Source organism: Stomoxys calcitrans, chromosome 3 (genome assembly GCF_963082655.1).
Source record: "Stomoxys calcitrans chromosome 3, idStoCalc2.1, whole genome shotgun sequence".
Taxonomy (NCBI): Eukaryota; Metazoa; Arthropoda; class Insecta; order Diptera; family Muscidae; genus Stomoxys; species Stomoxys calcitrans.
In genome coordinates, this window is record NC_081554.1 from 152,346,885 (window position 1) to 152,368,656 (window position 21,772).

General features: G+C 39.4%; 1 protein-coding gene across 1 annotated transcript in view; it reads left to right on the top strand.

Annotated features, from left to right (window-relative positions):
- The first annotated feature begins 691 nt into the window (after window positions 1–691).
- Window positions 692–21,772, top strand: part of LOC106092580 (collagen alpha-1(I) chain-like) — a 28,489-nt gene continuing 7,408 nt past the window's right edge. The window contains exons 1-4 of the mRNA XM_059365649.1: window positions 692–722; window positions 778–1,662; window positions 14,398–14,622; window positions 14,668–15,416. Of these exons, the coding sequence (XP_059221632.1) occupies window positions 692–722; window positions 778–1,662; window positions 14,398–14,622; window positions 14,668–15,416 (1,890 nt within the window). The remainder of the gene's footprint in view (window positions 723–777; window positions 1,663–14,397; window positions 14,623–14,667; window positions 15,417–21,772) is intronic.

The window sequence follows — 21,772 nt, forward strand, 5'->3', positions numbered from 1 at the left end:
CTCGGAATGTATTGCTAACTGCTGTACGGCATAAGGCTGTATTTCAGCCAAGATATCAAATCGGATTTAAATATGAACAATCTTAGGTTATAGGCCGATTTAGACAATACTTACCATGGATTTTGGAAGCCATAAGAAAATGTTTAGTGTTGAGTGGAAAAATTCTCTTAATTAATAAACCGGTCAAACAATGGCTACCCCTTTATCTTTAAATTCTTTTTTATTTTTACAATATCTTTAAATGTTTTATAGATCAATGGCACTTTAACTTGGCCGATATCCCAAAATAGCATAGAAAGGGTAAAACTATGATTTGCGGATGATGAATCTAAGACAAATTGGTTGCTAAAATAAACATACTCGTAATTTCTATTGTCGGGTTCTATTCATATTTAGATTGTGAGACCATTGTTTTTTTACAGACTTTTAAAATTTTGATCAAAAACGTAATGAAGGTAAAGAAAACAAAGGCATTCATAACAAAAGTGGAGTGATTAAATAAAAATGCTAATCGTATGATGGCGAAATGTCCAATGGAAGATTACCCTATGCTAACGGTTCTAAATATGAGTCAAAGCTTAAAATTTCCTCTGAATTCAATGAAAGTCTGGGAAAGGTAACGTTTGTCTAGGCTATATAAGATATGATTTCGGAAGAAATTTCATAACAGTTGTCTCTCAATTTCGGAGACATGAAGTGGTGCATAGGCTTCCTGGCGCTGAGTTAGTGCTGCAAAAAAAAATTAAGGTCCAATTTAATAAAACTTTTTTCTTGCAGGTTTTAGCCTTAGCTTGTACCAAGCTGAAGAAAAAAACAAGGATGCTCCTCGCTTAATAAATTTTGAGAATCCAAATACCTCACCAACGACACCGCCGCACGTAATCTACAAGCCGGGACCGTACTACCCTCCTAGCTGCCAATGTCCTCCAGGGCCTCCGGGTCCTCCAGGCGCCCCTGGAGCTCCCGGTCAAACCGGACCGAGAGGACCTAAAGGAGATAAGGGTAGCACTGGTTTTCCCGGCTCTCCTGGTATACCTGGCAAACCAGGCCCGCCGGGTCACAAAGGTCCAAAGGGTGATACTGGAGCTCCTGGCATTCCCGGTCAACCTGGCGCACCTGGTCCTATTGGTCCTCCCGGCCATGGTGGCAAACACTATCCCCATCCACCGATAATAATTCCAGGACCACCACCTCACCATTATCCATATCCCATACCTCCTAAGGGACACCATCATCATCATCACCATCATAAGGGAGGAGGAGGAGGCGGTTCACATCCAATTATCATACCAATACCTGGTGGTAAAGGAGGGCACAAAGGAGGCCACAAAGGTCCATCTACACCACCACCTGGAACTCCTGGCGGTCCTAATGGCCCTGGTGGTCCTTGGGGGCCCGGTGGCCCTGGCGGTCCCTATGGTCCTGGTGGTCCTTATGGGCCTGGTGGTCCTTATGGCCCTGGTGGTCCTGGCGGCCCTGGTGGTCCTCCTTTGCCTCCTGGCTGGCCACCAGGTGGAACCGGACGACGAGACGCTTATGATCAAAATTCTCGCCTATACCCCAATAACGAAGTTGGCTATGATGACTATCAGGAAGATGAAGATGACGAGTCGTCAAGCAACCATGATCTTTTGAATGAAGACGAGCAACTAGATGAAAGCGGTTATTTTCCTGAAACGGATAGATTTTATATGGCCATTGAATCTGCAAGCAATCTGAAAAAGTTATAAAAATATGCTATGAATGAAAAAATTTTGTGTTTATTAACATTTCCAAATTTTAAATGTAGGGAAGAAAAAACTGTCGTAATTCGGCTTTTATAGATAACTTCTATAAATTAGAAAAATAAAAGAGGTTCCTATTGTCTATTTGCCCATGAACAATCAACGAATATCAAACCATGATTTTCGGCTTTTCGTAGAGCAGTTATTGATGGCTGAAAACACTTCAAATATGGCCAGCATTAGCGAGGGCAGATCTTTCAACGAGATGGCTGAACAGTTTAAAATTCACCTGTTCTGGGTGCCGGGCCACAGATATATCCCAGGGAACTTTAAAGCGGACGAGCTTGCGAGACTAGGAACTACCTTACACATTCCAGGGATACTGGAATCTGTGGGTATGCCTCTAGCGACATGTAAACTAAGTTTTCAGTACCAGGTCCGAAGGACAACAAATGAGAGATGGTCACAAAGAGGGGGCTGTGAGCATTCTAAAACTATGTGGCCTAATCTAGACTAGCAGATGAAAAGGGTTCCACTTTAGGTTCTCATTTCTTTGAGAACCTATTTGATTTACCGGATGTGAACATTCGCTAGTTGTTGGGTTTTTAAAAAAGATCTGGATGGATCAATGGTAGGAACTAGAAGTCATATTTCTTCTTCTGTTCCTGTGGTATCACAGTGCAGTCAGGAGATCGTTTTATATGGGAACTATATCAGGTTTAAAGCCGATTCAAGTCATACAAGGTTCGTATTTTTCAGCCAAATCAAATATGAAATGCACCTTCAAGAGGTATAGGGAGAAATTTAATAGGGACATCGGTTTATATAGGAGCTATATCAGGTTTCGGGTCGATTCGGACCATTCTGGACACATCTGTTAAATGTTATAGTACAACATTTCCGCCAAATCGGATAATTATTGCGCCCTCTAGTAGCTCATGAATTGTAATCGAGATATCGGTTTTATGGGAGCTATTTCAAAACATGGATCGATATGGATCATTTACAATCCCAACTGACCTACACAAAAAGAAAGCATTTGTGCAAAATTTTAAGCTCCTAAATGCAGAAAAAAAACTAAATCGTTTAACACAAAGAAAATTTCCACCAAAGAAACTTTTATTTTCTGAGAAACGTTTGGCTTTGTTTACGATAAAAGTATACATACTTGTGACGTATATAAAATTTTTTTACACTGACAGTACTTTTCACTTTTGATATATATTTATTCGGTATTTTGACTATTTTTATACCCACCACCGTGGGATAGGGGGTATATTCATTTATTCATTCCGTTTGCAACACATCGAAATATCAACCTAAAAAGTATATATATCTCGGATCGTCATAAAATTCTAAGACGATTTAACGATGACCATGTATCTGTCCGCCCGTATGTTGTAATCACTCACGAATTGATGCGCGCTTGTTAAGTTCTTGAACGGGCCAAATCGGACCATATTTGGATATAGCTGCTATATAGACCGATTTTCCGACAAAGGGTCTAATGCCCATAAAAACTAAATTTTTTGTCCGATTTTGCTGAAATCTTAAACAGTGAGTAGTTTGAGGTCTCTCGACATCTGATTCAAATATGACTCAGATCGAACTATATTTAGATATAGCTGTCATATAGACCGATTTGCCGATAAAGGGTCTGAAGAACATAAAAGCTTTATTTATTACCTGATTTCGCTGAAATTTAAAAGAGTGGGTTACTTCAAGCCCCCAGACATCTGACCTATATATGGTTCAAATCGGACTATATTAAGATATAGCTACCATATAGACCGATCTCCTGATAAAGGGTCTGGAGATCATGCGCAGCTTTGAGCCTCTCAGCATCCGACCTAAATGTGGTACAGATCGGACTATATTTAGATATAACTGCCATATAGCCCGATCTCCAGAGTAAGGGTCTGAAGACCATAAATGCTTTATTTTTTAACCGATTTCGCTGAAATTTGCAATAGTGGGAACTTGTAGGGCTCCCGTCCCAAATATGGTTTGTATCGGACAATATCTAGATATAGTTTCCATACAGAGCGATCTGCCGATGAAGGGTCTAAAGCCCATAAAAGCTTTATTTTATTTTATCCGATTTCGCTGAAATTTTAAATACAAAATTCAACAGTGACTTACATTTATTAGATCACTCAATGTCCGTGCCGAATTTGGGTGCATTAGTTATCCAATTTTCACCAGATTGTGGCGAAAGGGGGGTTTACATATACATGGGTATCCAAAGTTCGGACCGGCCGATTTAAATGCCTTTTTACTTGTTCTTTATTTATAAATACGTCATGCTTATATATACCTTATTATACTCACCACTATAGGATGGGGGTATACCAATGTAGCCATTCTGTTTCTGACACCTCGAAATATTGATCTGCATCCTCATAAAGTATGTATATTCTGGATCGTCTCGACATTCATAGCCTAACTAGCCATGTCCGTGCGCCAGTCCGTCCGTCTGTAGAAGTAACGATAGGGGTCGAACGCGTAAATTAAGCCGCTTTTCCACAGATACTTGAGTTCTGACTTCCAACACCCATACCAAGTATGATCCGAATCAGTTTATAAACAGGTATAGCCCGTATATAAACCGGATGGCCGGATTTGACTTGTTGAACCCTAATGAGCCTAAATTTTCATCCGATTTGGCTGAAATTCGCAAGAAAGACTTGAGTTATGACTTCCAACATCCATGCCAAGTATTGGGTTGCCCAAAAAGTAATTGCGGATCTTTTAAAAGAAAGTAAATGCATTTTTAATAAAACTTAGAATGAACTTAAATCAAATATATAATTGCCATTTTGTTCGATAACCTTTTGCCATCTTCCTGCAAATTTAGTATTCCACGCTCATAGAACTTCTGGCCTTTATCTGCAAAAAACTGAACCAAGTGCGATTTTATAGCCTCATCATTGCCGAAAGTTTTACCATTTAAGGAGTTCTGCAAAGATCGAAATAAATGGCTGTCTGATGGTGCAAGGTCAGGGCTATATGGTGGATGCATCAAAAGTTCCCAGCCAAGCTCACTCAGTTTTTGGCGAGTGACCAAAGATGTGTGCGGTCTAGCGTTGTCCTGGTGGAATACGACACCTTTACGATTGACCAATTCTGGTCGCTTCTCCTTGATGGCTTCATTAGTCCTGACTTACAACATCAGTTCCAAATTTTATCCCAATCGGTCGATATGGTGATATAGGCCTCCGTAAGTACTGACATCCCGATATGACTTCTTGAGACCAAAATAATTCAAATATAAGGGTACACTTTAGCTGAATATATGTGCCCAAATAATTGTTGTCGTGTTTCCTTGTACCTATCAGCCATGTGTCTGTTGCGCTAATGGTTGTTGTCATTGAATATACCATCATTTTTATGCCCACCATCGAAGGATGCGGGTATATTCATTTTGTCATTCCGTTTGCAACACATCGAAATATCAGTTTCCGACCCCATAAAGTATATATATTCTTGATCAGCGTAAAAATCTAAGACGATCTAGACTTGTCCGTCCGTCTGTCCGTCTGTCTGTTGAAATCACGATACAGTCTTCAAAAATAGAGATATTGAGCTGAAACTTCGCACAGATTCGTTTTTTGTCCATAAGCAAGTTAAGTTCGAAAATGGACTATATCTGGATATAGCCCCCATATAGACCGATCCACCGATTTAGGGTCTTAGGCCCATAAAAGCCACATTTATTATCCGATTTTGCTGATTGACATCTTTCTTCTATTTGGCCCTGATCGGATCCGATTTGGATATAGCTGCCATATAGACCGATCCCTCGATTCAAGGTCTTTCGCCCATAAAGGCGCATTTATTGTCCGATGTCGCCGAAATTTGGGTGAGTTAAGTTAAGCCCCTTAACACAGTTATTCAATAAGGCACAGGTCGGTCCAGATTTGGATATAGCTGCCATATAGACCGATCTCTCGGTTTTAGGTTTTGGGGCCATAAAAAGCGTATTTATTGTCCGCTGTCGCCGCAATTGGTGATAGTGAGTTATGTTAGGCTCTTCGACATTCTTCTTCAATTTCACTCAGATCGATCCAGATTTGGATATTGCTGCCATATTGACCGATATCTCGATTTAATGTTTTGGGCCAATAAAAGGGACATTATTGGGACAGAGAGTTAAGTTATCGAACAAGATTTGCATATAGCTGCCATATAGACCGATATCTCGATTTAAAGTCTTGGCAACACAATTGAACAATGACTTGTATATACACAATTGAACAATGACTTGTACTTATTAGTATTTGGTCCAAATCGGATCATATTTCGATATAACTGCTGTGGGACATAAGGTATGCAATTTTCACCAGACTTTGATGAAAGGTGGTTTACATATATACTCGAGGTGGTGGGTATCCAAAGTTCGGCCCGGCCGAACTTAATGCCTTCTTACTTGTTGTTTCTAAGACGAAACTTTAAAAATTTTCACTTTCCGGGTTAACTAGACTAGACGGAGCCACTCATAAACTGACACGTTGCTCATTCGAAACATTAAGGAAACAAATTACAAGTGAAAGCGTGCTAAGTTCAGCCGGGCCGAACATTGGGAACCCTCCACCATGGGTTCTGTTAAAATATGGGAGCTATAACTAGTTATAGACCGAATTGGACCGCACTTGTCGCACTTGTGGAGATTCAAAGGGAACACTATATGCAAAATTTCAGTCAAATCGTTGTGAACCGTACAATACTTGGCACAGTTGTTAGGAGTCATAACAGAAGACCATGTACAAAATTTCAACCAAATTGGATGAAAATTGCGGCTCCCAGGGGCTCAAGAAGTCAAATCGGGAGATCGGTTTATATTGGGGCTATATTAGGTTATGGACCGACTGAGACTGTACTTGGCTTCGTTGTTGAGAGTCAAAATAGAATACTTTTTGCAAAATTTTAGCCAAATCGGACAAAAATTGTGGTTTCCAGGGGCTTAAGAAGTCAAATCGGGAGATCGGTTTATATAGGAGCTATATCAGGTTATAGACCGATTCGGAACGTAATTTGTAGAGTTGTTGGAAGTCATAACAGAACACTACGTTCAAAATTTCTGCCAAATCGAGCAAAAATTCCGGCTTCCAGGGGCTCAAGAAGTCAAATCGGGAGATCGGTATATATGTCCGATATGTCCCATTTGCAATCGCCAATGACCAACATCAATATTAAGTAACTGTGCAAAATTTCAAGCGGCTAGCTTTACGCATTCGACCGCTATTGTGATTTCGACAGACGGGCGGACGGACGGACGGACATGGCTAGTTCCAATCAGAATTTCGAAACGATCAAGAATATATATACTTTAAGGGATCCTAGTTTAATATTTCGAGGTGTTACAAACAGAATCACTTGATTAGTATACCCCCATCCTATGGTGGTGGGAATAAAAATGTTGTTTGTGAGAATTTGTCTACACCAGTGACAAGCACACAATTGCAATTATGTGCGAGCTCATGGCCATGCTTGGGATTGTTTTCTTTTGCGCGTACACAGTAATGTGCAATAATGTGAGTATTTTTGCACATCACTGGTCTATACGGTCAAAAACTCACCCTTTCTCTCTAGGATGATAGACGCAAGAGAATAATAATTGGTCCGGCAAACGAATAAACATTTGCGGCTAACGAAACACTTTTGCAATCAAAGAGATTATGGTTTTACAACAAAATAAATGTCATTTTATCGTATGCGAAATTGCTACAGTTAGTTAAACAAGATGCACAAAATCATGTGAAGTACGGAAGAAATGTAATTGCCAAAGAAAAATAGTCTGTCATTACACAAAAATACATGTAGGATTCAAATGCAACATACCAAGGCACGACCCTTGAAAAGTATTCTAACCAAAGACGAAACGCGTCCCACAGTGGTTGGGGTGTGTTGTTATCTTTGGCTATCCTTTTCCATTTGCAATCTCCGATCATTGAGCTCGTCTCGAAAGAGAAACAAACAAAAATGTGTAAAATTTAATGATCTTCAGACAAAAAACTTGAAAAACAAAGATAGCTACGTTATAGCTAACGTTGATATATTGAAGGGAAACGTTACATGGATACAATAAAAGAAAAACTTCATGATAAAAGTGTTTTTTATACCCTCCACCATAGGATGGGGGGTATACTAATTTCGTCATTCTGTTTGTAACTACTCGAAATATTCGTCTGAGACCCCATAAAGTATATATATTCTTGATCGTCGCGACATTTTATGTCGATTTAGCCATGTCCGTCCGTCCGTCTGTCTATCGAAAGCACGCTAACTTCCCTTCCGAAGGAGTAAAGCTAGCCGTTTGAAATTTTGCACAAATACTTCTTATTAGTGTAGGTCGGTTGGTATTGTAAATGGGTCATATCGGTCCATGTTTTGATATAGCTGCCATATAAAACGATCTTGGGTCTTGACTTCTTGAGCCTCTAGAGGGCGCAATTCTCATCCGATTTGACTGAAATTTTGCACATAGTGTTTTAGTATCACTTCTAACAACTGTGTTAAGTATGGTTCAAATCGGTCCATAACTGGTATAGCTGCCATATAAACCGATCTTGGGTCTTGATATCTCGAGCCTCTAGAGAGCGCAATTCTTATCCGATTAGATTTTGCACGACGTGTTTTGTTATGATATCCAACAACTGTGCTAAGTATGATTCAATTCGGTTCGTAACCTGATATTTTGTAGCTGCCATATAAACCGAACTGGGATCTTGACTTCTTGAGCCGCTAGAGGTCGCAATTATTATCCAATTTGCCTGAAATTTTGTACAACGGATCGTCTCATGACCATCAACATACGTGTTTATTATGGTCTGAATCGGCCTATAGCCCGATACAGCTCCCATATAAATCGATCTCTCTATTTTACTTCTTGAGCCCCCAAAGGGTGCAATTTTTATTCGAATTGGCTGACATTTTACACAGGTCTCTAACATATAATTTAATTGTGGTCTGAACCGGATCATATCTTGATATCGCTTTATTAGCAGAGCAAATCTTTTCTTATATCATTTTTTGCCTAAAAAGAGATGTCGGGAAAAGAACTCGACAAATGCGCTCCATGGTGGAGGGTATATAAGATTCGGCCCGGCCGAACTTGGCACGCTTTTACTTGTTCTGTTGTAAAAAAGTCCCAAACGCCTTTTTTTGCGTGTAGTTTTACTCCTTCATTCCAATCTAAACCGATTTCGACCAAACTTCTTAGACATATTTGTTGTCGTCTAGGAAAATGTAGTGCAAATACGCTTGCAGTAGCTGCGGAAGAAAATTGGGCAATATATTTTTAAATGGGAACTGCATTCAAATCTTAACCGATTTCTATAAAATTCATCAGAAATTTCGAGAGTTATAAAAAAATGCTTCCTGTAAAATTTTGAGAGAGTCGGTTAACAAATGGGCATAATCTTGCAATATTGTTCAAAATCGGACAAACATATATATGAGAGCTATATCTAAATCTAAACTGATTTCAACTAAAATTCCGTGACTTTGTGGTAGCTGTCGAGGAAAGCTTTATGCAAAATGTTGGGACGATTGGTAAATAAAAGTGCTTGCAGAGGTTCTTGAAACGAAAATCGGGCGATATAAATATATGGGAGCTATATCCATATCAGAACCGATTACTATAAAATTACCAGTAATATTGAGAGTCATTCGAAAATCCTTCCCGCGAAATATTGGGAGAAACAAGTAACAAATGACAAATGCAGTATTAGTCCAAATGTGACGGACACATATATATGGGAGCATTATCCAAATCTGGAACCGATTTTTTCCAATTTCAATGGGCTTCGCCTCTTGTCTGTGCTTGATGTGAAGATGATTGGATGAAAATTGAAACTTAAACAAACATGCTAAGAAATTAACATGGACAGACAGACAGACGGATATAGCTAAATTGAATGAAAAAGTGATTTCGAATCGATCGGTATACTTATCAATGGGTCTAGCTCTCTTCCTTCTGGGTGTTAAAGGTCTGAGCCAATATGTGAGAGCTCACATTATCATGGTGAACAGTGATTTGTCTTCCCTTGTTCATTTTTTAAATTTCTCCCAAGACCTTAGACAAACAAATTGTGGTGTACCACTCAAAATTGACTGTCCTACATTGCAAAAACGGAACGGCAGCCACATAAACAGTTTCGCCGAAGAAACAACCGACCATTTGTTTCGAAGTGCATTAATAAAGAACAAATGTCGTTGGATTTGGCTCGCCTTCGAAGTTCCACATGGTCGATTACTGTTTTGTTTCGGGCTCATATGCATAGATCCATGATTCGCCACCAGTGAAGATCGCCACTGGTCACTGGACGTGGATCGTCACGTCTTTTGAAGCACCGCGAAGATTTGACTAAGAATTTGCACAATGCCTTCTACTATGACCTCCTACATCCAAACCAGGTAAAGCTCGAATCGGATCATAATCAGATTAAGCTCCAATAGCTTATCAATTATTATACCATATCCTCCACTTCCCTATAAAGAGATACCGGGCAAAGAACATGACAAATGCGATCCATGGTGGAGTAGAGCTGGAAAACTATCGATATTCACAACATTCAATATTTTCGATATTTTTATACCCACCACCGAACGATGCGGGTATATTCATTTTGTCATTCCTTTTGCAGTCAATCGAAATATCCAATTTTAACCCTATAAAGTATACATATTCTTGATCAGCGTAAAAATCTAAGACGATCTAGCCATGTCCGTCAGTCTCCGTCAGAAATCACGCAACAGTCTTTGAAAATAGAGGTATTGAGCGGAAATTTTGCACAGATTCTTTTTTTTTTGTCCATAAGCAGGTTAAGTTCGAAGATGAGTGATATCGGACCATATCTTGATATAGCACCCATATAGACCGATCCCCCGATTTAGGGTCTTAGGCCCATAAAAGCCACATTTATTATCCGATTTTGCTGAAATTTGAGACAGTGTGTTGATTTAGGGCATTCGACAAGCTTCTTCAATTTGGCCTAGATCGGTTCAGAGTTGGATATAGCTGCCATATAGACCGATCAGCCGATTTAGGGTCTTGCGCCCATAAAAGGCGCATTTATTGTCCAATTTTGCCGAAATTTGGGAGAGTGAGTTGTGTTAAGCCTTTCGATATCCTTTTTCAATTTGGCCCAGATCGGTCCATATTTGGATATAGCTGCCGTATAGACCGATCTCTTGATTTAAAGTCTTGGGCCCATTAAAGCCACATTTATTACCCGATTTTGCTGAAACTTGGGACCGTGAGTTGTGTTAGGCCCTTCAACATCCTTCTTCAATTTGGCCTAGACCGGTCTAGATTTGGATATAGCTGCCATATAGACCGATCTCTCGGTTTTAGGTTTTGAGGCCATAAAAGGCGCATTTATTATCACATATCGCTTATATTTGGGACAGTGAGTTGTCTTATACCCTTCGACGTCTGTTTTTAATTTGGCCCTGATCGGTTCAAATTTGGATATAGCTGCCATATAGACCGATCTCTCGATTTAAGATTTTGGGCCCATAAAAGGCGCATTTATTGTCCGATTTCGCCGAAATTTGGGACAGTGCGTTGTGTTAGGCTCGTCGACATTTTTCTGCAACTTGACCAAAATCGGTGCAGATTTGGATATAACTGCCATGTAGACCGATATCTCGATTTAAAGTCTTGGCCCCATAAAAGGCGCATTTATAATCCGATTTCACTGAAATTTGACACATTGACTTATGTTAGGCTTTTCGACATCCGTGTCGTATGTGATTCAGATCGGTTCATTTTTAGATATAGCTACTTAAAAGACCAGTATTTTGTTATATACAGGTGAACAATGACTTGTACTTATAAGTATTTGGTCCAAATCGGAACATATTTCGATATAGCTGCTATGGGGCGTAAGGTATGCATTTTCACCGGATTTTTAGGAAAGGTGGTTTACATATATAACCGTGGTGGTGGGTATCCATAGTCCGAATTTAACGCCTTTTTACTTGTTTTATATCAAGTTCGTACTCTACTCTTAAATGCCTTTTATTTGATGCCCATATTGTTCAAATCGGTAAACATGTCCGTTTGGGTTCGTTTGCAGTACGGCGTCCCCTACGGTTATTTGAACCCAATTTATTACCAATTTTGTGTGTTTATGTTACCATAAGGGGGCATACAAAATTTAGCTTAATATGACGCACCCATCTCTGAATTCTATCGTTTTGTGAAAATATTGGAAAGAGGAAGGGTCCGCCCCACTCGCGGATATCATAAAATGAATTGCCCTATTTTCACCAGGGAGTAAGCTGTACCGCTGAACGCCTGGTTTCGAAACTTGGAAGATGCAACAGACTGTATTTTGCGATGGTTGTCTCTACGATAATGGTGGCGACACTTCTTAGTAATTAAACCATGTAAGACTTATGAACAAAAAAGTGTTGCATTGCGGCACATAACACAGTGGCATAGGTCCAAAATAAACAAGTAAAAATATGCCATGTGAGAACTGGTAGAGATATCTCTTCGAAATTTGGAATAGTTAGAGCTAGAGCTGAGGAGCCAGCGTAATTGTGTGCAAAAGTTCCAGGTATTTCGGAATTTTTTTAGGGCTAGATAGAAATTGAATACAAATTCTAATGTCATATTCGTAATCTATTCCCAAATACCTTACATTTGAGTACCATTAGACATGATCGGATATGGCCATTTGGAGGGCTATTTGGGGGTGGGGGCGTAATCTAATCACACATACGTTTCGTTTGAGTCCCATATTGATATGTACATCATGTATGTCTGTTTGGGGGAGTTTTCGGTTTAAGGTGGTGCCTTGGGTGATTCTACCAATTTTTATACCCACCTCCAAGAATAAGGGTATATTGGACGATGTCTGTGTACCTGTCCGTCCGTCCCTGTGTTCGTCAGCTGTTATCACTCTTCAGTCTCTAAAGATTGAGATATTGAGTCTTTAGAGATCGAGATATTGTGTTGAAAGTTTTTGAATGGGCCAAATCGGACTATATTTAGATATAGCTGCCATACAAACCTATCTGGCGATTTAGAGTCTTAAACCAGTAAAAGCCAACATTTTTGTCCGATTTCGCTGATATATGAAACTAGAAGTTATACGATATACGAATATGGTCCATAACGGACAATTTGTACATATAGTTGCCATATAGAGCGATATGCCGATTTACGGTCTTAATTCCTTCACAGGCGCATTTATTATCCAATTTCGATGAAATTGAAAACAGAAAATTTTTTAACCCCTGACATCCTACTCAAATATGATTCATATCGAGCTATATATAGATGTAGCTGTCATATAGACCGAACTGCTGTTTTAATCACTTAAACTTAAGCCCATAAACGCCGCATTTATTATCCGATTACGCTGAAAATTGAAACAGTGAGTTAGTTAAAGCCTCCCAATATCCAATTAAAATATGGTACAGATCGGTCTATATTCAGATATTGCTGCCATATAGACCGATCTGCCAATTAAAGGTTTTCAGCCCATAAAAGCTGTATTTATAACCCAATTTCGCTGAAACTTGAAACAGTGAGTTTTTTAAGCCTTCTGCCATCACACTTAAATATGGTGCAGATCAAAAAAAAAAATTAGATATAGCTGCCATATAGACCGACTTGCCGATTGGGGGTCTTAAGCCCATTAAAACCCAATTTCGGTGAATTTTAAAATCCAATAAAAGCGAAAGTATTGCCCGATTTCGCTGAAACTGCGACTTGTATAAGTTGTATAAGAGTTTTCGGGATCTGAATCAAATATGGTCCAGAACAGCCCCCATTAGCATATTACTGTGGATGTGGGAGTGCAGTTGTAGTGGTTAATTTATCCATGGTGGTGGGTATTCAAAGTTCGTCACGGCCGAACTTAACACGTTTTTACTTGTTTTTTTAATTGAAAAATGTAAAATTATACTTATTTTTTTCTTTAAAAAGCTGACGCTGACATCGTCACAGACCTGTCAATTGAATTTGTTCACAATGTCGCCTAAAATATCGTCTATGATTTTTTGCAACAACTATATGAAAATGTCATCAACGATTTTTATGGCCTATCGGCTATATGTCTTCAACGATTTCACATGGTAATGCACCCTTTTTTTAAGTCGTCTCGACGACTCGGCCTCGACGACTCGGCCAAAAACATACAAATAAAAATAAATAAATGAGATAATTACAATATCAGAAATGAGAGTTGACTTCATTGAACTTCTATAATTAGTGAAACAATGTTTTGTAAAAATTCCATTAGTGAACGAACTTAATACCCACCTTTAGTGAAAACTTCATGCAACTTTGATTTTTCATAGAAAATCATATGCAAATTATGAGAATATCGATTTGTGTCTTTTTAACAATGAAGACAATAAAGGCATTAAAAACAAAAGCGACTTTATAAAATGCAAATGCAAATCCATCGTTTGCAAAATGTGTCTATAGAAGATCAACGCATTATACCCGCTATAAATAAATGATAAATTTCTAAATTTTCTTTATTTCCAATTGAAAGTCTTGTTGCTATATAAAACAAGTGTTTCGAAGAAATTTCATCACAGTTGTTTGCCTAAAACAGTGGCATGAAGTGGTGCATAGCCTTTGTGGTACTATGTAAGTATGAGTACTAATGTAGGAGACAAATTTTTTCAAACGCTTATTTTGCAGGTTTCAGCATAAGCTTGTATCAAGCTGAAGAGAAGGACGAGAATGCTCCCCGTTTGATAAATTTCGAAAGTCTAAGTAATCGTCCATCGCCAGCACGGCAGGTGGTCATCAAATCCGCACCCTACTACCCACCGAAATGTCAGTGTCCTCCAGGACCACCTGGTCCTCCAGGGCCTCCCGGTGTGCCCGGTCAACAAGGCCCAAGAGGACCAAAAGGCGATAAAGGTAGCGCTGGTTATCCTGGTTCTCCAGGTATTCCTGGCAACCCAGGCTCGCCAGGTCGTAAAGGACCAAAGGGCAATACGGGAAATCCTGGCGTTCCAGGTCAAAATGGTGCACCTGGCCCTATTGGTCCACCCGGTCAGCATGACAAAGGCTACCATCATCCGCCGATAATAATTCCGGCACCGCCCCCTCCACATTATCCATATCCCATACATTCTGAAGAAAAACATCATCATCATCATCACCATGACAAGGGAGGAAATTCACATCCGCCAATTATAATACCATCTCCCAGTCCACATCCAGTTATTATACCCATACCTATTGGAAAAGGAGGTGGTGGTAGCAAAGGAGGTGGTGGTGGTGGCGGAGGTGGTGGAGGAGGAGGTGGTGGTAACAATGGCGGTGGAGGAGGTGGAGGAGGTGGCGGTAGCAATGGAGGTGGTGGAGGAGGTGGCGGTGGAGGTGGTTGGAATAATGGAGGTTGGCCAGGATCATATCCACCTGGAAGTCCTGGGGGTCCTAATGGTCCTGGTGGTCCTTGGGGTCCCGGTGGTCCTGGTGGTCCTTATGGACCTGGTGGTCCTTGGGGGCCTGGCGGTCCTTGGGGACCCGGTGGACCTGGTGGGCCTGGTGGTCCCTCTTTGCCTCCCGGCTGGCCTGGTACTCCTGGTGGCCCTCCTTGGCCTCGTAATGCCGAATTTGATCCCCAAGATTCTGACAATCCCGATCCCGAAGATGAGGATGACGAGTCAAGCAACAATGATATATTGGATAAAGACGAGCAACAAGATGTAAGCGGCAATATTAATGCAGCAAGCAGATTCTATATGGCCATTGATGCTTAAGCACGTTGAACAAATAAAAATGTAATTTGGAAAGAAATTATTTTGTCTTTTTTTAGCGTTCGCAAACCTAAAAGTGGGGTTTTTACTTAAATTTGAACACAACGTAATTCTCACTTTAGCGCCTTATCGCAAAAGAATTTGTTAAATTATTTGAAATAGCTTTGGTTTGTTGCCCCACCGAATCGGAGGATTGAAAAGAGCATTTTCTGCATATTTCATGCTTTAGCTATTAAAAGGGCAAAATCTCAGTTTTAAATAGGCAAAATGTATTTGAATTCTTCTATGCAAAATTGGTATTAAAATTTCCTTCTGTCCTGAGGACACACTACGCCCTAGAAGGCCTCTTGGAACCGATGTTGCAAACCGCTGAAGATACTCCCATCGAAACAAAACAAATCAAAAATTTCAAAACACAGGAGGAGTTAGCCGTACCGCAGTGATTAGCATGTCCGCCTATGACGCTGAAAGTCTGGGTGCCATGTTAAAACTTTTCCACAGTGGCATGCTGCTCGAACCCGGCTATGAGAAGGAGGTCCCATATCATTGAGCTTAAACTTGAATCGAGCAAATTTGGGTTTGCAATCTCAATCAAAATGTCTAGTTCAAAATGTTTCATTTCTTTTTTTTGAAAAGTTAAGACATTTTAGATGCAAATGCTACATTAGTATGTCAAACAGATATTTCTCCACCAAATGCTGTTTCTTTGTTCTGGAACATAATACACACTAGCCTTTCCCCATGAATGAAACCAGTTGTGCTATAGTCAACATTGCTGCCGCCTATACTTAGCTGTTATATGAGTGATGTTAGCATTCTTAATAGTCACTCATTTTAACTGTTCGATTGTGCTGTGAAAGGTATAACACCAGTTTATCTTACATCGAACAAAAGAACTGTCCAACAATGCATTGGATTTAAGTTAATGGCCCAGCCACGAAAGTGGGGAACTACATTGACGAGTTTGTAAATGAAAGACCTCTTAGAGACATAAGCCTCATAACCATTACAATTTGAAATTAAATCGAGTTTGAACCGTTCGGTATTGTTTACAATATATTTTATAACATCTTTTATTTCTTAAAAATGAAGTAAACAGCTAAGCAACGAAGTGTTTGTGTTACAAAATATAAAAGTGTCTGTATTTTTCCACAGAAAATAAATTTTAACAAGTAAAAATGTGCTAAGTTCGGCCGGGCCGAAACTTGTATGTACCCTCCAACTCGGATCGCATTTATCAAGTTCTGTCAATGTGCTTGCCATGGCTGTTAGAATTCACAGAAAAATACCATCTGCAAAATTTCAGACAAATCGGGTAAAAATTGCGTCCTCCAGTGCTATGATTTTTGACACGAACGCTTAAGGTCATGGGCGAAGCCGTTATATAAAATTTCAGCCAAAATAAGAAATAATATTGGGTTGCCCAAAAATTAATTGCGGATTTTTTAAAAGAAAGTAAATGCATTTTTAATAAAATTAAAAGTTAACTTTAATCAAATATACTTTTTTTACACTTTTTTTTCTAAAGCAAGCTAAAAGTAACAGCTGATAACTTACAGAAGAAAGAATGCAATTACAGAGTCACAAGCTGTGAAAAAATTTGTCAACGACGACTATATGAAAAATCCGCAATTACTTTTTGGGCAACCCAATAATTACGCCCTCTTGAGGCTCAAGAAGTCAAGATCCCCGATTGGTTTATATGGCAGCTATATCTGGTTAATGACCGATTTCAACCATATTTGGCACAGTTGTTAAAAGTGACAACAAAACACATCATGCGAAATTTCAGCCAAATCAGATAATAATTGCGCCCTCTAGTGGTTCAAGACGTCAAGACCCCAAATAGGTTTATATGACAGCTATATCAAAACTTGAACCGATATAGCCCATAGACAATCCCAACTAACTTACATTAATAAAAAGTATTTTTGCAAAATTTCAAGCGGCTAGCTTTACTCCTTCGAAAGTTAGCGTGCAGACGGCGGACGGACGGACATGGCTAGATCGACATTAAATGTCTTGACGATCAAGAATATATATATTATACTTTATGGGGTCTTAGACGAAAATTTCGAGGAGTTACAAACAGAAAGACGAAATTAGTATAACTCCATTCTATGATGGAGGGTATAAAAAGCAACAAAACCTATTTTATTAACCACTAGCTGAACCGGGCCCGCTCCGCTGCGCCTTCTTTTACTTTATATGGAGCAAAATGTTCCTTGGAATATTTATATTCGACAATTAAAAAAGGTTTTAATGAAATATCATGCTACGAAAATAGTATATCGCTTGACTAACAGTTTAACAATATAAGTGCCTTTATGTGAATCCCATATGATCTTTATTGGCCTACGAATTTATGTTTGGATGTAAGATACTTAAAATACTTTATTTCAGCCCTATATTCTCATGATGCTGATTTAGGGGTGTTTTCGGAGGTGAGGTGGTTCCCCAGACTCTTGACCCTGAAAAAATATCAGCATCGTGCTCTACTCTCAAATATCATTTATTTAAACCCCCACACGATGAGGCGCCCCCCAAACATATGGCCCCGAAATTGGTTAGCAAATTCGTTTTCTAATCTCAAATGCATTTCATTTGGGCCACATATTGTGATGGTCGAAAAATTTTTACCCTTTGGGGGGTGTTTTGGGGAAGGGGTGATTCCTAAAATATTGGCCTACATTTAGATATCAAATTCGTATTCTACCCTCAAATCCCTTATTTGAACCCCATATTGCGATGGTCAGTAAAAAATTGCTGTTTGTGGGGTATTTTGGGAAAGGGGTAGACCCCCAGAAAATTGGTCCCGAAAGTGGGTATAAATTCTTGCTCTACGCTCCAATACCTTTCATTTAAGCTCCATATTGGCATGGTCGGTAAATATTCCCGATTTAGTGGTGTTTTGGGGATTAAGGGGAGGCCTCCAAACACTAAGCCCGGAAAATATATCCACAACGTGCTCTATTCTCATCTATCTATATATCATTTATTTAAATATCGTTTTCTAATCTCATTAAGCCCTAAAAACTATGAATATTTAGTTCCACTCTCTTTAAGACCCAAATTGAATTGGTGAGCAAATACGTCCTATTTGGGGGTTGTTATGGCGTTGGGACGTCCCCTAGATAGTTGGTCCTTAATGTTGATATCAGATACGTGGTTTACTCCCAAATACCTTTAAGTTGAGCTCCATATTTCCATAGTCGGCAAACATGACCGCCTTGGGAGGAGTTTTGGGGGATGGGCGGCCACTCAGTGAGTTGGCCTTGAAAATATATATCGGATTCGTATTCTACTCCATAAACCATCTTATTTGAGCCTCATATTGGAATAGTCAGCAAATACTTCCTATTTGGGTGGAGTTGTTTGGGTGGGGTGGCCCCCCAGACACTTTCCCGGAATATTGATATCAGATTCGTGCTTTACTCCCAATGACCTTTAATTTGAGCCCAATGACTTTTAATTTGATGTTTCTGAAGAGACCAAACATTTGGTCCCATATTTCGATATTAGATTCGTATTCTGCACTCAAATACCTTTTATTTAAGCCCCATATTGCTATGTTCAGTAAATAAGTCCTCTTTGTGGGGTGTTTTGGGGAAGGAGTGGACCCCCAGAAACGTGGTCCCACATTTGGATATCAGATTCGTATTCTACTCGCAAATACCTTTTATTTGAGTACCATATTGCCATGGTCGGTAAATATGTCCCCCTAGCACATCCTATATGAACAGCATGGCCAATTCTTGAATTTGCTTAAAGCTTATATTGGGTTGCCCAAAAAGAAATTGCGGATTTTTCATATAGTCGGCGTTGACAAATTTTTTCACAGCTTGTGACTCTGTAATTGCATTCTTTCTTCTGTCAGTTAACAGCTGTTACTTTTAGCTTGCGTTAGAAAAAAAGTGTAAAAAAAGTATATTTGATTAAAGTTCATTCTAAGTTTTATTAAAAATGCATTTACTTTCTTTTAAAAAATCTGCAATTACTTTTTGGGCAACCCAATAAACTCTCCTACAAACCGCGAGAAGATTGCGAAACGATCAGCTTTCAAGTTTCAAAGGCAGTGGCTCGGAATGTCAAATTGGGAGATTGATTTGGCAGCTATATCAGATTATCAACCGATTTAGACCATACTTGGCACAGTTCTTGGAAGTCCTACCAAAAGGACCTATGCAAAATTTCAACCAAATTGGAAGAATTGGGCTCTCTAGAAACTCAAGAAATCTTATCGGGAGATCGATTTATAAGGCGGATATTTCAGTTTATGGACCGATGTAGACCATACTTGGCACAGTTGTTGGAAGTCAACGACATGCGCAAAATTTCAGCCAAATCGGATAAGAATTGCGCCCTCTAGAAGCTCAAGAAATCTAATCGGGAGATCGGTTTATATGGCAACTACACCAGGTTAAGGAACCGATTTGAACCATACTTGGCACAGTCGTTAAGAGTGATCCAAAACACCATGTGCAAAATTTCAGCAAAATCGGTTAAGAATTGTGCCCTCTAGAGGCTTAAGAAGTCAAAACTCAAGATCGGTTTATATTGAAGCTATATCAAAACATGGACTGGTTTGGCCCAGTGGCAAACCCAACCGACCTACACTAATAACAAGTATTTGTGAAAATTTCAAGTGCCTAGATTAGACGAATATTTCGTCTCCATTTAATGGAGAATGGTATAAAAACGTCAATGGAATTAAAACTTTAAAAGACAACTTCGTTGAAATTATAAATATAACCTACGCCACCAAAGTATCTCGTTCCAACCATTTCCCAATTTTTATACCCTCCCTACTCTATACTTATTTCGTATTCCGTTTGTAACACATTGAAATATTGATCTGAGACCCAGTGAAGTACAATGGTTGCCTTTTATATTTGGGGATTGGACATCCCTAATGTTGCAATCTGTCAGCTGATAGCTCTATCGTAAAGCTTGACATTTTTATACCCACCACCATGGGATGGAGGTATACTAATCTAGTAATTCAGTTTGTAACATATCAAAATATTGATATAGGACCAGATAGAGTATATCTATTCTTGATCGTCTCGACATTCAGAGTCGATCTAGCCGGACATGGCCGACCGTCCGTCTGTTAAAATCACGATAGCGATCGAACGTGTAACCTTGCCGCTTAAAATTTTTGCACAGATACTTTATATTGGTGTAGGGGATTGGGGATTAAAAATGGGCCATATCGGTTCAGATTTGGATATAGCTCCCATATAAACCGATCTCCCGATTTGACTTCTTGAGCCTCTGGAAGCCTCAATTTTCATCCGATTTATCTGAAATTTTGCACATTCTGTTCCGTTATGATTTTCAACCACTGTGTCAAGTACGGGCCAAATCGGTCTATAACCTGATATAGCTTCCATATAAACCGATCTTCCGATTTCACTACTTGAACTCCTGGGAGCCTCAATTTTCATCCGATTTGGCTGAAATTTTCACATAGGGTTCTGTCATGACTTATAATAGCCGGGCTTAGTACTGTCTGACTCGGTCTATAACCTGGCATAGCTCACATATAAACCGACATCAAGATTTGATTCTTGAATCACTGAAAGTCGCATTTTTCATTCGATTTGTCTGAAATTTGCCACGTGGTGTTTCATTAAGACTTCCAAAAACTATGCTAAATACGGTATAAATCGGTCTGTAGTCTGTTATAGCTCCCATATAAACCCATCTTAAGATTTGATTTCTTGAGCCCTTACAAGCCGCAAATTTTTGTCCAATTTGTCTTAAATTTTGCATGCGGTGTTCTGTAACGACTTTTAACAATGGTGCCAGGTACGGTCCAAATATGTCTATAACATGATAGAGCTCCCATATAAACTGGTCTCTCGATTATTCTTGTTTGGTTCCTAGAAGCTTTAACTTTTGCTGGTTTGACAGAAGTTTGGTATGTAGAATAAAATAATGCCCTTCAACTATACTTAGTTCGTATACATGTTAGCAGAATCTATGGTGGTGGGTTCCCAAAATTCAGCCCGGTCAAACTTAGCACGATTTTACTTGTTTTAATAAAGGGTGATTTTTTTGAGGTTAGGATTTGCATGCATTAGTATTTGACAGATCACGTGGGATTTCAGACATGGTGTCAAAGAGAAAGATGCTCAGTATGCTTTGACATTTCATCATGAATAGACTTACTAACGAGCAACGCTTGCAAATCATTGAATTTTATTACCAAAATCAGTGTTCGGTTCGAAATGTGTTCATTCACCGTAACGTTGCGTCCAACAGCATCTTTGAAAAAATACGGTCCAATGATTCCACCA